Here is a 15657-nt window from a genome sequence, read left to right as displayed (position 1 = left end):
TGGCACTATTGACAACTTAGGCAGGATAATTCTTACAGTGGGGGGTGTCCTGTGTGTTGCAGCATTGGCAGCACCGTTGGTCTCTACCCAGTAGATGCCAGTTGCCCCTCCCCAGTTTTAACAGGCAAAACTGTTTCCAGACATTGCCAACTCTGTGCAGGCAGGAGGGGCAAGTTTTCCCCTGATGGAAAACCACTGCCCCAGGGTTTCTGCGGCCCAGAACTGATTGTTTTCACTCATGTCATAGGAGTCTGGAGTTTTATATCACATGCCCTGGTCTTCATTGTTTTATGGCATGAACATTTCAGTGTGATGATGGTTATCCCTGAAACAGTAAGGCTGAAGTTACTGAGGCAGAACAAACCAACCCAAGAGAGACCTTGTTCCCCATCTTCCTTTAGAATTCAAGTATAGATTCTTTTTTATATGATTGGGTAAGACCAAGAGACGTAGCGTGAGAGAGAACTGTGCACCCTTAGGAGTGTACAAATCCTTTATCAGGGGTGCAGATACCTCTGAAGTAGCAACTTCTTCAGGATCCCCCCTTTATTCTTTTTCTCTCTCCCTTTTGTATGAGTTTTTCTCTCTTGTATGTTATGTTTCTTGTTGCCTTTATTTAAAACGTCCACTCTTTATGGAAAAGTGAAAGTCATGTCAGGCACTTTTTTCCATTCTTAAAAAGTGCCTCTTCCATTGGCTGGGTGTGGCTCATGCCCGTAATCCCAGCATTTTGGGAGGCCAAGGCAGGTGGATCACCTGAGGTTGGGAGTTCGAGACCAGCCTGGCCAACATGGTGAAACCCCCTCTCTACTTAAAAAAAAAAAATCAGCCAGGCATGGTGGTGCATGCCAGTAGTCCCATCTACTGTGGAGGCTGAGGCAGGAGAATCACTTGAACCCAGAAGGCAGAGGTTGCAGTGAGCCAAGATTGCACCAGTGCACTCCAGCCTGGGCGACAGAGTGATACTCCATCTGAAAAAAAAAAAAAAAAAAGTGCCTCTTCCAAGTGGCAGTTGGAAGATTTGAGCTGAAGGAGAAAGCAAGACTCGTCCTCAAGGTGGGCCCCTGGGAGGGGACATGTCCTCGGGCCAGTTCGGGTTTCAAGTCAGGTGCTCTTAGTGGGAAAGGGGAAAGACGGCAGAGGCAGGGGGACATCACAGGGGCTCAGGCTTAGGGCTTTGGCCTGGTTCTTGGTTCCTTTGAGTTCACCTCCTCCTAGCCAGTGGCACCAACACTGGGCCCAGATGCTGGGTAATAATGCAAGAGCCCATCAGACAAAAATGCTAACACCATCTAGCCCTGTGCTCAACATGTCAGGGCCATGGAAACTTGAGGGACAAAAGGAAGCCAAGAAGTTTCTATAATCACATCATTAGTGAGCTTGCTCTAAGCAACTGCATGTCACCCACCAGAGCAGCTATGGCACACTCAGACGAGGGTGCCAGGCAGCAAACCGCAAGGGCAAATCTATAGTCCTGCAATTAGGATCTGCTTAAGCCTAGACCTGGGCAATTTTATGAAACCTTAAAAGGAGGGAGAAGGAAATCATACATGGCTAAGATGGCTAATTATCTAATTTTTTGAGGCTAGAATGCATGTGTTATCATTATTGACCTTGTATTTCTTAAAGTTTCTATTTATAAATAAAAGCTATTAGCTGAAAGAATATCATCGATTCTCCCAAAGGATCCAAATGATTAGCCAGCATCATTTCCACCTTCAATCGCTGGTCTGGGTCAGAGGCCGAACAGTCAGGAGCATTGGTCCAAGGTGCTAAGAAGTGAGGTCCTAGTGCCTTTAACACACCACATGTTTCCTGAGCACAGTCCGAGTTATGCGCTATGGGGGACAGAAAACCCCATGGTGGGTGTCATCTTGCTCTTAAACACAGCCCATGGCACAGGGCAGACTATGTTCAGGAAAGACAATGGGAAAAGGGGCCGGGCAGACGGCTGGACCCACCCTTGGTGATGGGGCCCTAGCCGATCCTTCCATATCATCTCCCCACAGCCCCATCCCTGCCCTCTTAGCCTCAGCCCCCAAAACTGTAGGGCAGATGCTTTCAAGTACACACACTTGATGTCTGGGATGCCCCCTCCCTCCTCCATCTGGAAAATTCTTTCAAGACCCAACTCTAATCACGTCCTCCTAGAAGTCCTCCCCATCCCTCTAAAGGTGACTTAATCTCCCTCAGTGCAGCCAGAACCACATCTCCATCTCTGTTATGTTACTTGACACACCATAGAGTAATTATTAACACACAGCAAAGACGAATAGAAAAAGAACAATACGTACATATTATACACATACTACAAGCTCCTTAAGGCCAGGGATGACTGACGTGTTACTCATTTTTATGCCTGGCATGGTGCCTGGCGCTCAATATAAGCTTGTTGAAAGAATGTCCCTGACCCATCTCCAGTTCCCTCCCCTCCTCAGTGTCTTCTCTGCAGAATGATTTACACATAAGCCTGGCCAGTTGTCACCTTTTCATTTTATTGTCTGGTTTTTCTGTGGTCTCCATTTGCTAACAATGTTAAAAATCAACCCATTTGTTTAAGAGACATTAAAGATCAGAAATTAGCTGTCAGTTTTGAAGGTCCGGGAGGAAGTTGCCTAGAGATGCTGTTGTGCCTTCTGTAGCTCTGGCTTGATAGGGATCAAAGGCCCCCGTCCCGCCACCCATTCTTTCCCCAGGGACAGTGAAGACAGCTTAGAGTGCCAAGCACCCAGTGCCAGCATTGTAACCTGCCCCTGAGGCTCTGGGATTTAGGCCCTTCAGAGCAACGTGCTGTCTGCAGGGGCTGCATTCCTGCAATCTACAGGCAAAGCCCTCAGTCCCATCATAGCTGTATAAAACCAGTTCCCCCATGTAATCTGGTACTATCTTGTTGGCAGATTTCTTTGTAGCAATCCTTGTTTTGGGTTGCATAGCGTTCATAAGGAAAACTCCGCAGTTAAATATGTCCTCTGAAGATGGCTCCACTCTGTGGTGAGGGCATCTTCCTTGTCTTGGCAAAGCATCATCTGAAGATAGCACTGGATTTGCAGTTTCTTGACTCTCTGATTTTTTATTAGGTGTAATAATAAGGGGGTTTTTACCTTCCTAACAGATTTTGTGTATTTAAACTATCAAACCCCTGATAAATCTAAACTCTCTGACCTCTTTTACAAGGCTGGAGACGGCTAAGGATATCACTATGTAACATGCCATCTATGTAAACAGTGTGTACTTTAAAATAATACTTGAAAAGGATTATAGTCCACAGTCAAACAGAATCGTAAATAGAGCTAGAAAATACTAGACTGTTGTTCCAGGAACCTCCAGATGTGAAAGTGAGGTGCTTGTTCCTCGTGCTGGACTCTTCTGTGTTTATGCTTGAGGCTTCAGAAGACCTCAAAAGCCCTTAACCAGCATCCCTCGGTCCAGCAAGATGCCGGTGGAAGACGCAGCTCCTGGGCCTGCCAGAACAGGTAGCAAGGCCCTTGTGGCAAGCAGCTCACCGACCTTCTCCGGGTGTCTGTACCTTCCTGGGCAAGGCGTGTGACCATCGAGTTCTTCTATATCTGTGTGGTTTCCTTGTGTGTGTCACACTGCCGTCTCTCTGCTCGCCCTGACTCATACCCGAGCACTTTGTGAACAGGCGGCTCTCCCACGTCCTCATGGTGTGCACCCTCTTACCAGCCAGCCCCAGAGCTCCTTCTGTTGGGCTGCCACTCGATGCCTCTCGTGGGCCACCTCTGTGACCTAGCCTGTCTCCATTTCTACTGTCTGTCCCATTGTTCTTCCGTGGGAATCGCCTCCCTTCTTTCCTATTCAGAAACAAACCATTTCTTTAACCTGAAAGTGAATTTCTCTAGTTCTGCCCCTCCCTGTACCATCTTTGATGCCTGTTCTCTACAGTGCCTAGAGGCTTCGCTCTCACCCAGCCGAGGCTCTGCTGGGAAACAGGCTTTGGCTTCGCACTCAGGCTCTAGTTCTCTGGTTGCCCTGACAGTTCTCCCTGTGTCCTGAAAGTCTCGCTGACTTTCTCTCTCCCATCAGATAACAGATGTTTTGGCATCTGCCTCCAATGGGACTCAAGCCCATTTCTGCAAAGAAGCTGAGCCTCCATGATGGTTGGTGCTGTCTCGATTGGCAGGGACAGCATTCCAACAACACCTTCCTGCCCTGGGCTTCCTGAGGTGGTGGAACTATCGGGTGACACCCTCGCCGGCATTCCTCTTCCTTAACAGCTTATGATGTTGGCTCAGTCAAGCTGCTTCGTTTTTGCTGTATCAAAGTCTTGGCTGAAAAGTATCTGTCCCAGTCTCTGGGGCTTTCTTTGTCTTCATGCCTGTTTGGTCTCATTTCGTTGTTTCCAAGGAGAGTCCATTTAGGCCTTGACAAGTGGTCCTCAAGGAGCAAAGATCCCAGGTCACAGCACTGGGTTCAACTATGCTGTTGCTTACAGGACCTCCAAAAGGAACCCCGCGTAATAACCGGGGGAAGCCAGACTCTCCCTCCAGAGAAGCCACCACGCAGGGCATGTGCCCTGAGAAAAGCCCCACCCTTGCTGGGGCCTTGCTGTCCATAGACTTTGCTCAGCTCCCCAAGACCAGGCATGAAGGGTACCCCCACCAGCCACAGACTGGGCTGCTCAGTGGTCTGGGGCCTGTGTGACTCTCAGAATGTTTGAGGTGACTGTGAAAGAGATGACTTTAGAAACCATCCAGCCTGGATGGCTTAGCCAGGTGGTAAGTCTTCCTAGTAATAGTCTTCAGGTGGCGAGAACTGGTTTGGCACCACAAGCATCTGGAGCTTCAGGAACAAAGAACGAGAGTGTATTTCATCAAAGGGTTGGGAAGAAAAACCATGGCTAGGTTTATTATGTTTGTTTTTTTAAGATTCCAGGGACCATGGTCTCTGGTTACATTTAAAAAAGAAACAACCAACCCTAATACCAAGTTCCACTGTGCAGAGGCCACAGGCCCTGCAGGAAACAGAGCTTGTGCTGTACAAACACTGGAAGCTCCCTCCAGGTGGAGACTCATGTCCTCAGCACCTCCCCAAGCCACAGGCTGGCCCTTGTATTCAGGTTACACGAAGAGGCCTGGGGCAGGGAGTCTGGCCAGTGGAGCCACTCTCTGCCACTTGGGAGGTCATGAGCAGCTGGTGGTGGCGAGCAGAGTAGGGAGAATAGGCTTCCCTGTCCTTGGGGACAGCTCTTCTCCCTGCCTGCTCTGCTAACCCTCACAGCAGCCCGGTGCCACCTGGGGAAGCCAGACCAGGAACCCCCAGGGCCCAGCCTTGGACCAGGGAGGCTCTGCAGGTTCAATGTGAGATTGCAGAAAAAGACAATCGGAAAAGCACACGGCTGACGGCTCCTGGGGAATCAGCTAGACTTGGGCCATATGACAGGAGAAGGGGCAGTGAGCAAAACCTCACTCTGCAGCCTCAGATCTGGTTCCCCAGGCTGTTAAGGGCCCCAAGGGAGAGTCCTTGGCCCCCTGCTGGCATCTTACACTTGACCAGGGCTCTCCCAGGGCCTCAGCCACCACTGTGGGTTCTATGGGCACAGGATCTTCTGTGTCAGGCTGGGTGGCCACCATCTGTACAACTGTGGCTCCCAATGTGAGTTAGAACAAATACCCCTTCTTCCTCCAAGACACACACACATGCTAGAAGTTTCCATTGAGATGAGAAAACCACCAGACAGAAGGGTACGTGTAAATCTACACTTTCTTTAGACAAAGGACCTGATTAGGAGAATGGGGAATGGCTGTGGGAACCTTGGAAAAAACAGGCTGAGGGTTTTCAGGGGAGACTTCATGACTGGGATCCTCTGCTCACTCAAGACAATGGATTCTCATGTGATTTTCCCCCCAGGAGGTGGCTAGTAGGCCGACTGTGAGACTTAGGTAGCTGGGCACGGGTTCAGCCACACTGAGGACTTCTCTCTCACCTTATTTATCCCCAACAGTAACTTGCTGGTTGAAGCCGTAATACCCTGGTTCCATGGAGCAGAGAAGTGGGGCTGATGTGGTGAAGGCATTTGTCCAGGAGGGACAAAGCAAAAATAGAACCAAACCGTGATGACAAGCTGATGGGCTGGGGGAGAAGTCTGGTGATGGATTCCTTGCTTAGGAAGGGAGGCAGGTACCAGGGACATGGACAGGAGCCTGCCCAAGCAGGCTTTGATCCCTACCTTTCTTCACCTTTCCTCTTTGGCCATGTTGTATTAAAAACTGAAATCTTGGCTGGGTGCCGTGGCTCACACCTGTAATCCCCATAGTTTGGGAGGCCGAGGCAGGTGGATCACTTGAGATCAGGAGTTCGAGACCAGCCTGGTCAACATGGCAAAACCCCATCTCTACTAAAAATACAAAAATTAGCCAAGCGTTGTGGTGCACGCCTGCAATCCCAGCTGCTCAAGAGGCTGAGGCATGAGAATTGCTTGAACCCAGGAGGTGGAGGTTGCAGTGAGCCAAGATTGTGCCACTGCACTCCAGCATGTGTGACAGAGCGAGACTCTGTCTCAAAAAAACACAAACAAACAAACAAACAAAAACTCAAGTGAAGTCTTGCCCTAGCCAGGAAACTGTTGTGATAAAGGAGCATCGGGGCCGGGCGCAGGGGCTCACGCCTATAATCCCAACACTTTGGAAGGCCAAGGCAGGTGGATAATGAGGTCAGGAGTTCAAGACCAGCCTGGCCAAGATGGTGAAACCCCGTCTCTACTAAAAATCCAAAAATTAGCTGGGTGTGGTGGCAGGTGCTTGTAATCCCAGCTACTCGGGAGACTGAGGCAGAGAATTGCTTGAACCCAGGAGGCGGAGGTTGAAGTGAGCCAAGATCGCGCCACTGCATTCCAGCCTGGGCGGCAGAGCGAGATTCCATCTCAAAAAAAAAAGAGCATTGGAAGGAGGGATTGCAGTATGAATTCCCTAGATGGGCAATTTCCTGTACTTCATCAGGTAATCCCTGAGCCAAGGGTGGACATCCCTAGAGGTCTGTCTGCCTAAGACCAAACAAATGGTAGAGCGTCTCTCAACACGCTGCTCAAATCCAGTGTGGTTTGACTCTAGAGTAACCTCGTCTTTTCCTCTCCCCTTTTAAGTGCAAGTCTGTACTGCGGCAGGACTGAGTCTGGGTATGTGGCTGGGCAGCCGGCCGTGCATGCTGCAGCTGGGTGATCACTGTGATTCTTGGTGTGATCCAAGCCCGTCCTCTCTGCTTCTCTGTACTATTGCTGTGGCTCCCGGCCCTCTCCTTGCTATGGGTCTTACCCTCAAGTCGCTCTGTGATTCAAAGATGAACTGCCAATCAAATGTTCCTCTAATGAAAGATCCAATCACTCTACAGCATGTGTGTATTCAAAGAACCTATCTAAGACTTTCTTTTGGTCATGGTGGGAGGCTGTTGCTGAAAACATACCAGAGCCCATTGTGGAGGTCAGCTGACAGGCCGCATGACCTTGGCAATGGACTACTGGTCATCTGGGACTGCTTAGGACTGTGCAATGGAACTTGGGGGCAAAACTGATGGAGGCAGCCAATGGGCCTTAAATCCAGCAGGCAAAGACAGAGTAAGTTCTTATTTGTGTAGCCCAGGGCTTATCAAAGTGTGGTCCTTGGACCACGTGCATCAGTATCAGCTGTAAGTATTTGGCAAAATGCAGATTCCCGGGCCCTGCACCAAACAGATTGAATTTGAATCTCTGAGGGTTGGGCTAAAAAAAAAAAAAAACCCTACATTTTAAACAAGCTCTTCAGATGACCCTTGTGTAAGTTTGAGAGCCTCTGCTGGAAAACCACTAGAATTTGCAAATGGCCACCTCAAAATACTCCAGCCAGTCCCACTAAGCCAAAGACCAGAATCTGAGAACAGGGATGGGGAAATTATTCCTTTCTGTGGATGATTATGCAGCTGGGCCATGATTTCACACCCGGGGGCCATGGGCTAAGATGGAGGGGAAGGAAGGAGTGTAATGTGTGCCCTCTACCTCTTCACCAGGCATCATCCTCTCACTGGCCCTGGCTGGCATTCTTGGCATCTGTATTGTGGTGGTGGTGTCCATTTGGCTTTTCAGAAGGAAGAGGTGAGCTGGTTTGGGTCCAAAATGGGAATGGGCAGCTATGTGTCCATGATGATTAGTCTGCCTGGGAAGGCAGCTTTGTGGCATGAAGAGCCGCAGTCACCTGGACCACCACTTACCCTAGGAGGGCCGTCCCCAAAGCACCCGTGCCCTGGCCTCCTTTGCATGAGACGCACATGTGACCCTGGTCGTTCAAAGGGTTCAGGGGTCACTGTGCTCAGATTTGGAAGCGTGTGTGCCTTACTTGCTGCTATTGCATGGCCTTGGATGAGTCTCTTGACCTGGGGCTTGTGCCTGAAGTTAAGCAGCAAGGCTGTCTTCTTATCAAGATCTTTACATATGCTTTTTGGTCTATGAATTCAAAAAGAAAGATGAAGGAAAACCTGATCTCTCACTCACATTAACTCTTCATGCCCTTTGTCCATGTTTTTATTGTGACATTTGGCTTTTCCTAAAACCTAATTTATTTGGGGGGGTATGAAAAATAAAAAGGTTTCTGGGAACCCTGTTATGGAATCAGAGGTTTGAAGAGGGGGGTGACAACGAGACCTCTTTCAAAATATAGGTCTACTATTGTTAGGTGTGAAAGAGAACAGTTGGAAAACGAACAAGTTCTGTTTTTGTTAAAGCTTTATTTGGTGACACTCCCTCCCAAGACCAACAGAATTGGGGAAAGGTCCCAAAGAGAGGAATCCAACTTTTAAAAACGGCCTCATTCCATACCTGAGTCAGGCTGCTCTCTGGCTCGCTCGCTCTCTTCTCTAACAAGACTTATGTGTTCTTTTTGTTCTAGTATCAAAAAAGGTGATAACAAGGGAGTCATTTACAAGCCAGCCACCAAGATGGAGACTGAGGCCCACGCTTGAGGTCCCCGGAGCTCCCGGGCACATCCAGGAAGGACCTTGCTTTGGACCCTACACATTCGGCTCTCTGGACACTTGCGACACCTCAAGGTGTTCTCTGTAGCTCAATCTGCAAACATGCCAGGCCTCAGGGATCCTCTGCTGGGTGCCTCCTTGCCTTGGGACCATGGCCACCCCAGAGCCATCCGATCAATGGATGGGATGCACTCTCAGACCAAGCAGCAGGAATTCAAAGCTGCTTGCTGTAACTGTGTGAGATTGTGAAGTGGTCTGAATTCTGGAATCACAAACCAAGCCATGCTGGTGGGCCATTAATGGTTGGAAAACACTTTCATCCGGGGCTTTGCCAGAGCGTGCTTTCAAGTGTCCTGGAAATTCTGCTGCTTCTCCAAGCTTTCAGACAAGAATGTGCACTCTCTGCTTAGGTTTTGCTTGGGAAACTCAACTTCTTTCCTCTGGAGACGGGGCATCTCCCTCTGATTTCCTTCTGCTATGACAAAACCTTTAATCTGCACCTTACAACTCGGGGACAAATGGGGACAGGAAGGATCAAGTTGTAGAGAGAAAAAGAAAACAAGAGATATACATTGTGATATATTAGGGACACTTTCACAGTCCTGTCCTCTGGATCACAGACACTGCACAGACCTTAGGGAATGGCAGGTTCAAGTTCCACTTCTTGGTGGGGATGAGAAGGGAGAGAGAGCTAGAGGGACAAAGAGAATGAGAAGACATGGATGATCTGGGAGAGTCTCACTTTGGAATCAGAGTTGGAATCACATTCTGTTTATCAAGCCATAATGTAAGGACAGAACAATACAATATTAAGTCCAAATCCAACCTCCTGTCAGTGGAGCAGTTATGTTTTATACTCTACAGATTTTACAAATAATGAGGCTGTTCCTTGAAAATGTGTTGTTGCTGTGTCCTGGAGGAGACATGAGTTCCAAGATGACCCAATCTGCCTTTGAATCTGGAGGAAATAGGCAGAAACAAAATGACTGTAGAACTTATTCTCTGTAGGCCAAATTTCATTTCAGCCACTTCTGCAGGATCCCTACTGCCAACCTGGAATGGAGACTTTTATCTACTTCTCTCTCTCTGAAGATGTCAAATCGTGGTTTAGATCAAATATATTTCAAGCTATAAAAGCAGGAGGTTATCTGTGCAGGGGGCTGGCATCATGTATTTAGGGGCAAGTAATAATGGAATGCTACTAAGATACTCCATATTCTTCCCCGAATCACCCAGACAGTTTCTGACAGGCGCAACTCCTCCATTTTCCTCCCGCAGGTGAGAACCCTGTGGAGATGAGTCAGTGCCATGACTGAGAAGGAACTGACCCCTAGTTGAGAGCACCTTGCAGTTCCCCGAGAACTTTCTGATTCACAGTCTCATTTTGACAGCATGAAATGTCCTCTTGAAGCATAGCTTTTTAAATATCTTTTTCCTTCTACTCCTCCCTCTGACTCTAAGAATTCTCTCTTCTGGAATCGCTTGAACCCAGGAGGCGGAGGTTGCAGTAAGCCAAGGTCATGCCACTGCAGTCTAGCCTGGGTGACAGAGCGAGACTCCATCTCAAAAAAAAAAAAAAAAAAAATTCTTCTGTACCATCACAACTTTTCACAATGATGGCAAGCCTTATGTCTTGGGAGCCTGTTTTGCTAGGCAAAGTTACAAGTGACCTAATGGGAGCTCAGATGTGTGTGTGTCTGTGTGTTTGTGTGTGTGTGTGCACTCAAGACTTCTAACAGCCTCGAAGCCTGGGGTGGCATCCCGGCCTTGCCATTAGCATGCCTCGTGCATCATCAGATGACAAGGACAACCCTCATGACGAAGCAACATGAATTAGGGGGCCTCTTGGCCTTGGTCCAAAATTGTCAATCAGAAATGAACATAAAGGGCTCCAGAGCAGTGGGACTGTCTGTCAAAAGACTCTGTATATCTTTTGTGGATGAGTTTTGTGAGAGAACAGAGAGACCATTGTACCTGGCACAAGGGCTGTTCATGAAAAGGGAGACTTACTGGGAGGTGCAAGACAGTGGCATTTCTCCTCTCCTCTTGCTGCTCAGCACAGCCCTGGATTGCAGCCCCGAGGCTGAGACCAGACAAAGCCCGGGAGGCAGAAAGATGCTCCAAGAACCAACACTATCAATGTCTTTGCAAATCCTCACAGGATTCCTGTGGGTCCAGCTTTGGAACTGGGAAACCTTTCTTCAGATCCGCACTCATTCCACTGATGCCAGCTGCCCCTGAAGGATGCCAGTACTGTGGTGTGTGAGGCTCAGCAGCCGCCCACACGCTCCTAACTCTGCTGCATGGCAGATGCCTAGGTGGAAATAGCAAAAACAAGGCCCAGGCTGGGGCCAGGGCCAGAGGGGAAGGCCCTGGATTCTCACTCATGTGAGATCTTGAATCTCTTTCTTTGTTCTGTTTCTTTAGTATCATCTGGTAAAATAGTTAAAACAAAAAACAACAAAAAACTCTGTATCTGTTTCTAGCATGTGCTGCATTGACTCTATTAATCACATTTCAAGTTCACCCTACATTCCTCTCCTCTTCACTAGCCTCTCTGAAGGTGTCCTGGCCAGCCCTGGAGAAGCACTGGTGTCTGCAGCACCCCTCAGTTCCTGTGCCTCAGCCCACAGGCCACTGTGATAATGGTCTGTTTAGCACTTCTGTATTTATTGTAAGAATGATTATAATGAAGATACACACTATAACTACAAGAAATTATAAATGTTTTTCACATCAGGCTGTTCTTTTTTTTTTTTTTTTTTTTTGGAGGCGAGGTTAAAGCATTACTATTTGCAAAGCACTCTGTAGCTCCCTGTTATGGGGATAGGTAACTAATCAGAATAATAATGTCACTCGCATCCACTTCTTAGAACCTGGCTCCAAAGGAACATAAGCTGATAGACTCAATCACTTTCCTGAGGATGGAGGCCTATGGCATGTGTGGCTGCAGGTCACGAAGCTGCTTAATGGTGCTGGGAAGCCTAGAGGAATCAAATAAAGACCCTGGAGGAGGTGGGATTGGAGCTGCACCTTGAACAAATAGCTCAGATTTGAACAGATGGATGGAAAAGAGGGAGGTGTTCCCAACCAAGGGGACATGATACAGGGAACAGGTCCTATGTCTCTTTACTCCTGAGAGTATTAAACCTAGTAGGTGGGCAGCCCCTCTTGGTTGCCTGTTACCTTATTTTGAATTCTTTTTGCAAAACATACTATCAACCCTCCAAATAATCTTTTGTCTAAATCCAGACTTCACATTCTGACTGGGGCAAAAAGAGGCAGTCCAGTAAAGGTTATAAAATAGGTACCATCATTGTTTGCCTTATTTAGAAAAGCATCCAATTTTCACTATAATCACCCTAAGCCTGAGAGAGGTGAACTGTTCAAGGGTACTTTGGCTCCAGTGGGTGACAGTACCTGGCCCAGCTTTGGAATTGAAACATTTCTGATGGTCTGTACTCTGCTAGAACACAGGAAGCTTCCGCTCTCCCTGCTCTGGCATCCTGCCAGGTGTCATGGCCACGCACAGGCATGAAGACAGCCGAGAAGCCAGAGTTCCCACGAAGCACTCACTCCTCGGACTTGCTCCCACCCCACTGGGGAGAGCACTCCTGGAGCAGGAAATGAGCATCTCTCATCTCCCTGAATTCCACATCCACTGGCTGAATGATCAGGGAGGCATAGCAGTGAGAGCCATAGGTCGGCAGAGGGAACTCAGGCCCTCCTTTAGGATGGCCATTACCTCATCTCAATCCAGCCAAATCAACCATCTAGAGCACACAGGCCGAGAGAAATGTAATAAAATATAACATGAGACACGTATGAAATTTAAACTTTCCGGTAGCCACACTAGAAAAAGGTAAAAAAAAAAACCAGTGACATTAATTTAAATTTAATTTTAGATAATCCAACAGATCTAAAATACTATCATTTCCACATGTAACCAGTATTTTCATGTGTTTTTTTCTGCAGTAAATCTTTGAAATCTGGTGTGTGTTTTACACTGACAGCACACTCGATTCAGATGCTAGATTTTCCTTGTAGATATTTGGTCGTTATTTAGATTTCATAAAATTTACAGTTTAAAAGATTCCAATATCCGAGTTGCTCCAAACACACTTAGAAGTTGTTTTCCAAATAATGCAATCAATGATCGGCTTTCAGATGTAAACTTATTAAAATAAAGTAGCGTTTCTCAGTTAAGGCACATTCCAAGCGCTCAAGATCCATGCCCTGCGCAGACCGGGACGACGAACCCGACTTTCAGAGACTGAGGGTTCTGCCTAGAGAGCTCCCACAGAAATCAGCCCGAGAAGAAAGCCTTGTGGGTGAAGCCAGGGAGGGAGACAGGAGGGCAGGAGGAAAATCAAGCCTAAATGAGCACATCGTGGACGCCGCTCTTCCTCTCCCCACATCTCCTCGCCTCGCCGCAGTGGGCCCGGCCGTGCCCGGGCCCCGCAGTCGCGAGTGAATGGCGCTCGGGTGGCAGGCACGTGGGCACCTGGTGAACTGCAGGACCCTGGCACCGCCACCCCCTCGCCCCTACACACACACACACAGGAACGCCCCTCCCGTTGTCACGTGGCCTTCCTGCTGGGTATCTGGAGCAGTTGCAGCCTCGCTTCCGGAAGGAAACGGGGCCTCTGGGGCGCAGGGACCACCTGCCAGTGCGTTCCAGCCGGGCTGCCATCCACACTGGAGACCGCCCCGCACGTGGTCCTCGGGCTCGGATTCAGCTGTCGCAGGATGTGAGGGGAAAGGTATGTGGCCCGACAATGCCACCAAGGGTGTCCCCGGTCTCCACCCCGTGCCTCTTCATTATAGAATGACTGGGCAGAGATAAGGGCCAGATTACTTTGCTGTATTGAATAATTCACCATAAAAATGATTGCAACCAGGTCAGCGTATCATGACGACTGCAAGCCACCCAGGAATTCGGCAATGCCTCTGGCTCTTGACCGCCCTAAGTCCCCTTCACTCCATTGCACAACCCAGGGTCAGGCACAGCATTGCCCCTAGCCTCCAAGTGGGAAAGAGGAGGCGGCTCTGGCTAAGCCAAGCTCCCAGAGCTCCCACAGCCCTCGGATTTTTAGTGACAGTGCTAGGGCCACACTCCACAGCCCCAGTGACATGGAAACACCTTCTGGTCGTAGAGTTTACTGTGCTTATCCCAATCACGTGGCATGGAAACACCTTCTGGTCGTAGAGTTTACCGTGCTTATCCCAATCACGCGGTGACCTTGTAAAACCCCAGGGGCTAAAGGCACTAAAAGCATTTGTACTAATGACTTCCAAAAAGTCAACCACAACCTCCCACCTGCAATCTGCTTGGTAGCTCTAATCCCTGGCCTCCACTCAGGTGAAGCCTGACCAAGGACTGCCAACTGCATTTGGGCAGAAGGGTCTACTGAGCTCTTGAGATGTTACCTTCACCTGTTAATTCAGCAAACCAAGTTCCCGAGGACACATTCACAAGCTTTCCCTTTTCCTAAGGCTGAACTGGAGAGAAGGAATAAACACACACACACACACTCACAGAGACACACACAAAATAGTGTGTCTCTCTATATAGTGTGTGTATATACAGTGCATATATATATATACATATAGTCACACACCGCTTAACAATGTATCCCTTAACAACAGGGATACATTCTGGGAAATTCATCATTAGATTTCATCGTCGTGTGAACAAACCTGCATAGTACAGCCTGCTACACACCTAGGCTAGATGGTACAGCCTATTGCTCCTAGGCTACAAAGCTGTACAACATGTTACTGTACTGAACACTATAGGCCATTGTAACACAATGGTATTGGTGTATCTAAACATAGAAAAATTACAGTAAAAATGTTATAAAGATTAAAAATGGTCCACCATGAATGGAGCTTGCAGGACTGGAAGTTGCTCTGGGTGAGTGAGTGAGTGGAGGGAGTATGAGGCCTAGGACATTACTATACACTACTGTAGACTCTAAAAAATGCTGTACACTTATGCTACACATTGATTGAAAACTTTTCTTTCTTCAATAATAAATTTACTCTAACATTTTTACTTCATAAACTTTCAATTTTTTTAACTTTTGGACTCTTATAATAGCACTTAGCTTTAAACAAACATACTGTACAGCAGTACAAGTTATTTTCTGTCTTTATATCCTTTTTCTATAAGCCTTTAAATTTTTTTTAAAACTTTTTTGTTTAAAACTAAGACGCAAATATACATATTAGCCTAGGCCTACACAGGGTCAGGATCATCAGTATCACTGTCTTCCACCTCCACATCTTGTCCCACTGGAAGGTCTTCAGGGACAATAACATGCACGGAGCTGTCATCTCCTATGAATAGCAACGCCTTCTGGAATACCTCCTGAAGGACCTGCGTGAGGCTGTTTTAGGCTTACCTTTTTTTTTCTAAGTAGGAATACACTCTAAAATACCAATAAAAAGTACAGTGTAGTAAATTCATAAACCATAACAGAGTTGTTTTAGCATATAAAAGTATATAGCATATACAATTATGCTATATAATTGTACAGCATATACATTTATAGTATATAACATAATTGTATATGCTATATACTTTTATATAACTGGCAGTGTGGTAGGTTTGTTTACATCAGCATCACCACAAATATCTGAGTAACGCACTGCACTAGGATTTTACAATGGCTATGACGTAACTAGGCAATAGGAATT

General features: G+C 47.7%; 1 protein-coding gene across 4 annotated transcripts in view; it reads left to right on the top strand.

Moving 5' to 3' along the window:
- Positions 1–11694, top strand: part of CA12 (carbonic anhydrase 12) — a 59624-nt gene extending 47930 nt beyond the window's left edge. The window contains exons 9-11 of one of the 4 annotated variants that reach the window (XM_001173904.6): positions 7100–7132; positions 7996–8080; positions 8871–11694. In XM_001173904.6, coding sequence (XP_001173904.1) covers positions 7100–7132; positions 7996–8080; positions 8871–8943 — 191 coding nt within the window. In that variant the 3' untranslated portion in view covers positions 8944–11694. Of the gene's footprint in view, positions 1–7099; positions 7133–7995; positions 8081–8870 lie in introns of those variants that run through there. The other 3 variants (XR_010151725.1, XR_008539602.2, XM_001173899.7) reach the window with 3 other exon arrangements.
- Positions 11695–15657: the final 3963 nt, after the last annotated feature.

Source organism: Pan troglodytes, chromosome 16 (assembly GCF_028858775.2).
Source record: "Pan troglodytes isolate AG18354 chromosome 16, NHGRI_mPanTro3-v2.0_pri, whole genome shotgun sequence".
NCBI lineage: Eukaryota > Metazoa > Chordata > Mammalia > Primates > Hominidae > Pan > Pan troglodytes.
This window is presented reverse-complemented; position numbering and strand designations above follow the sequence as displayed.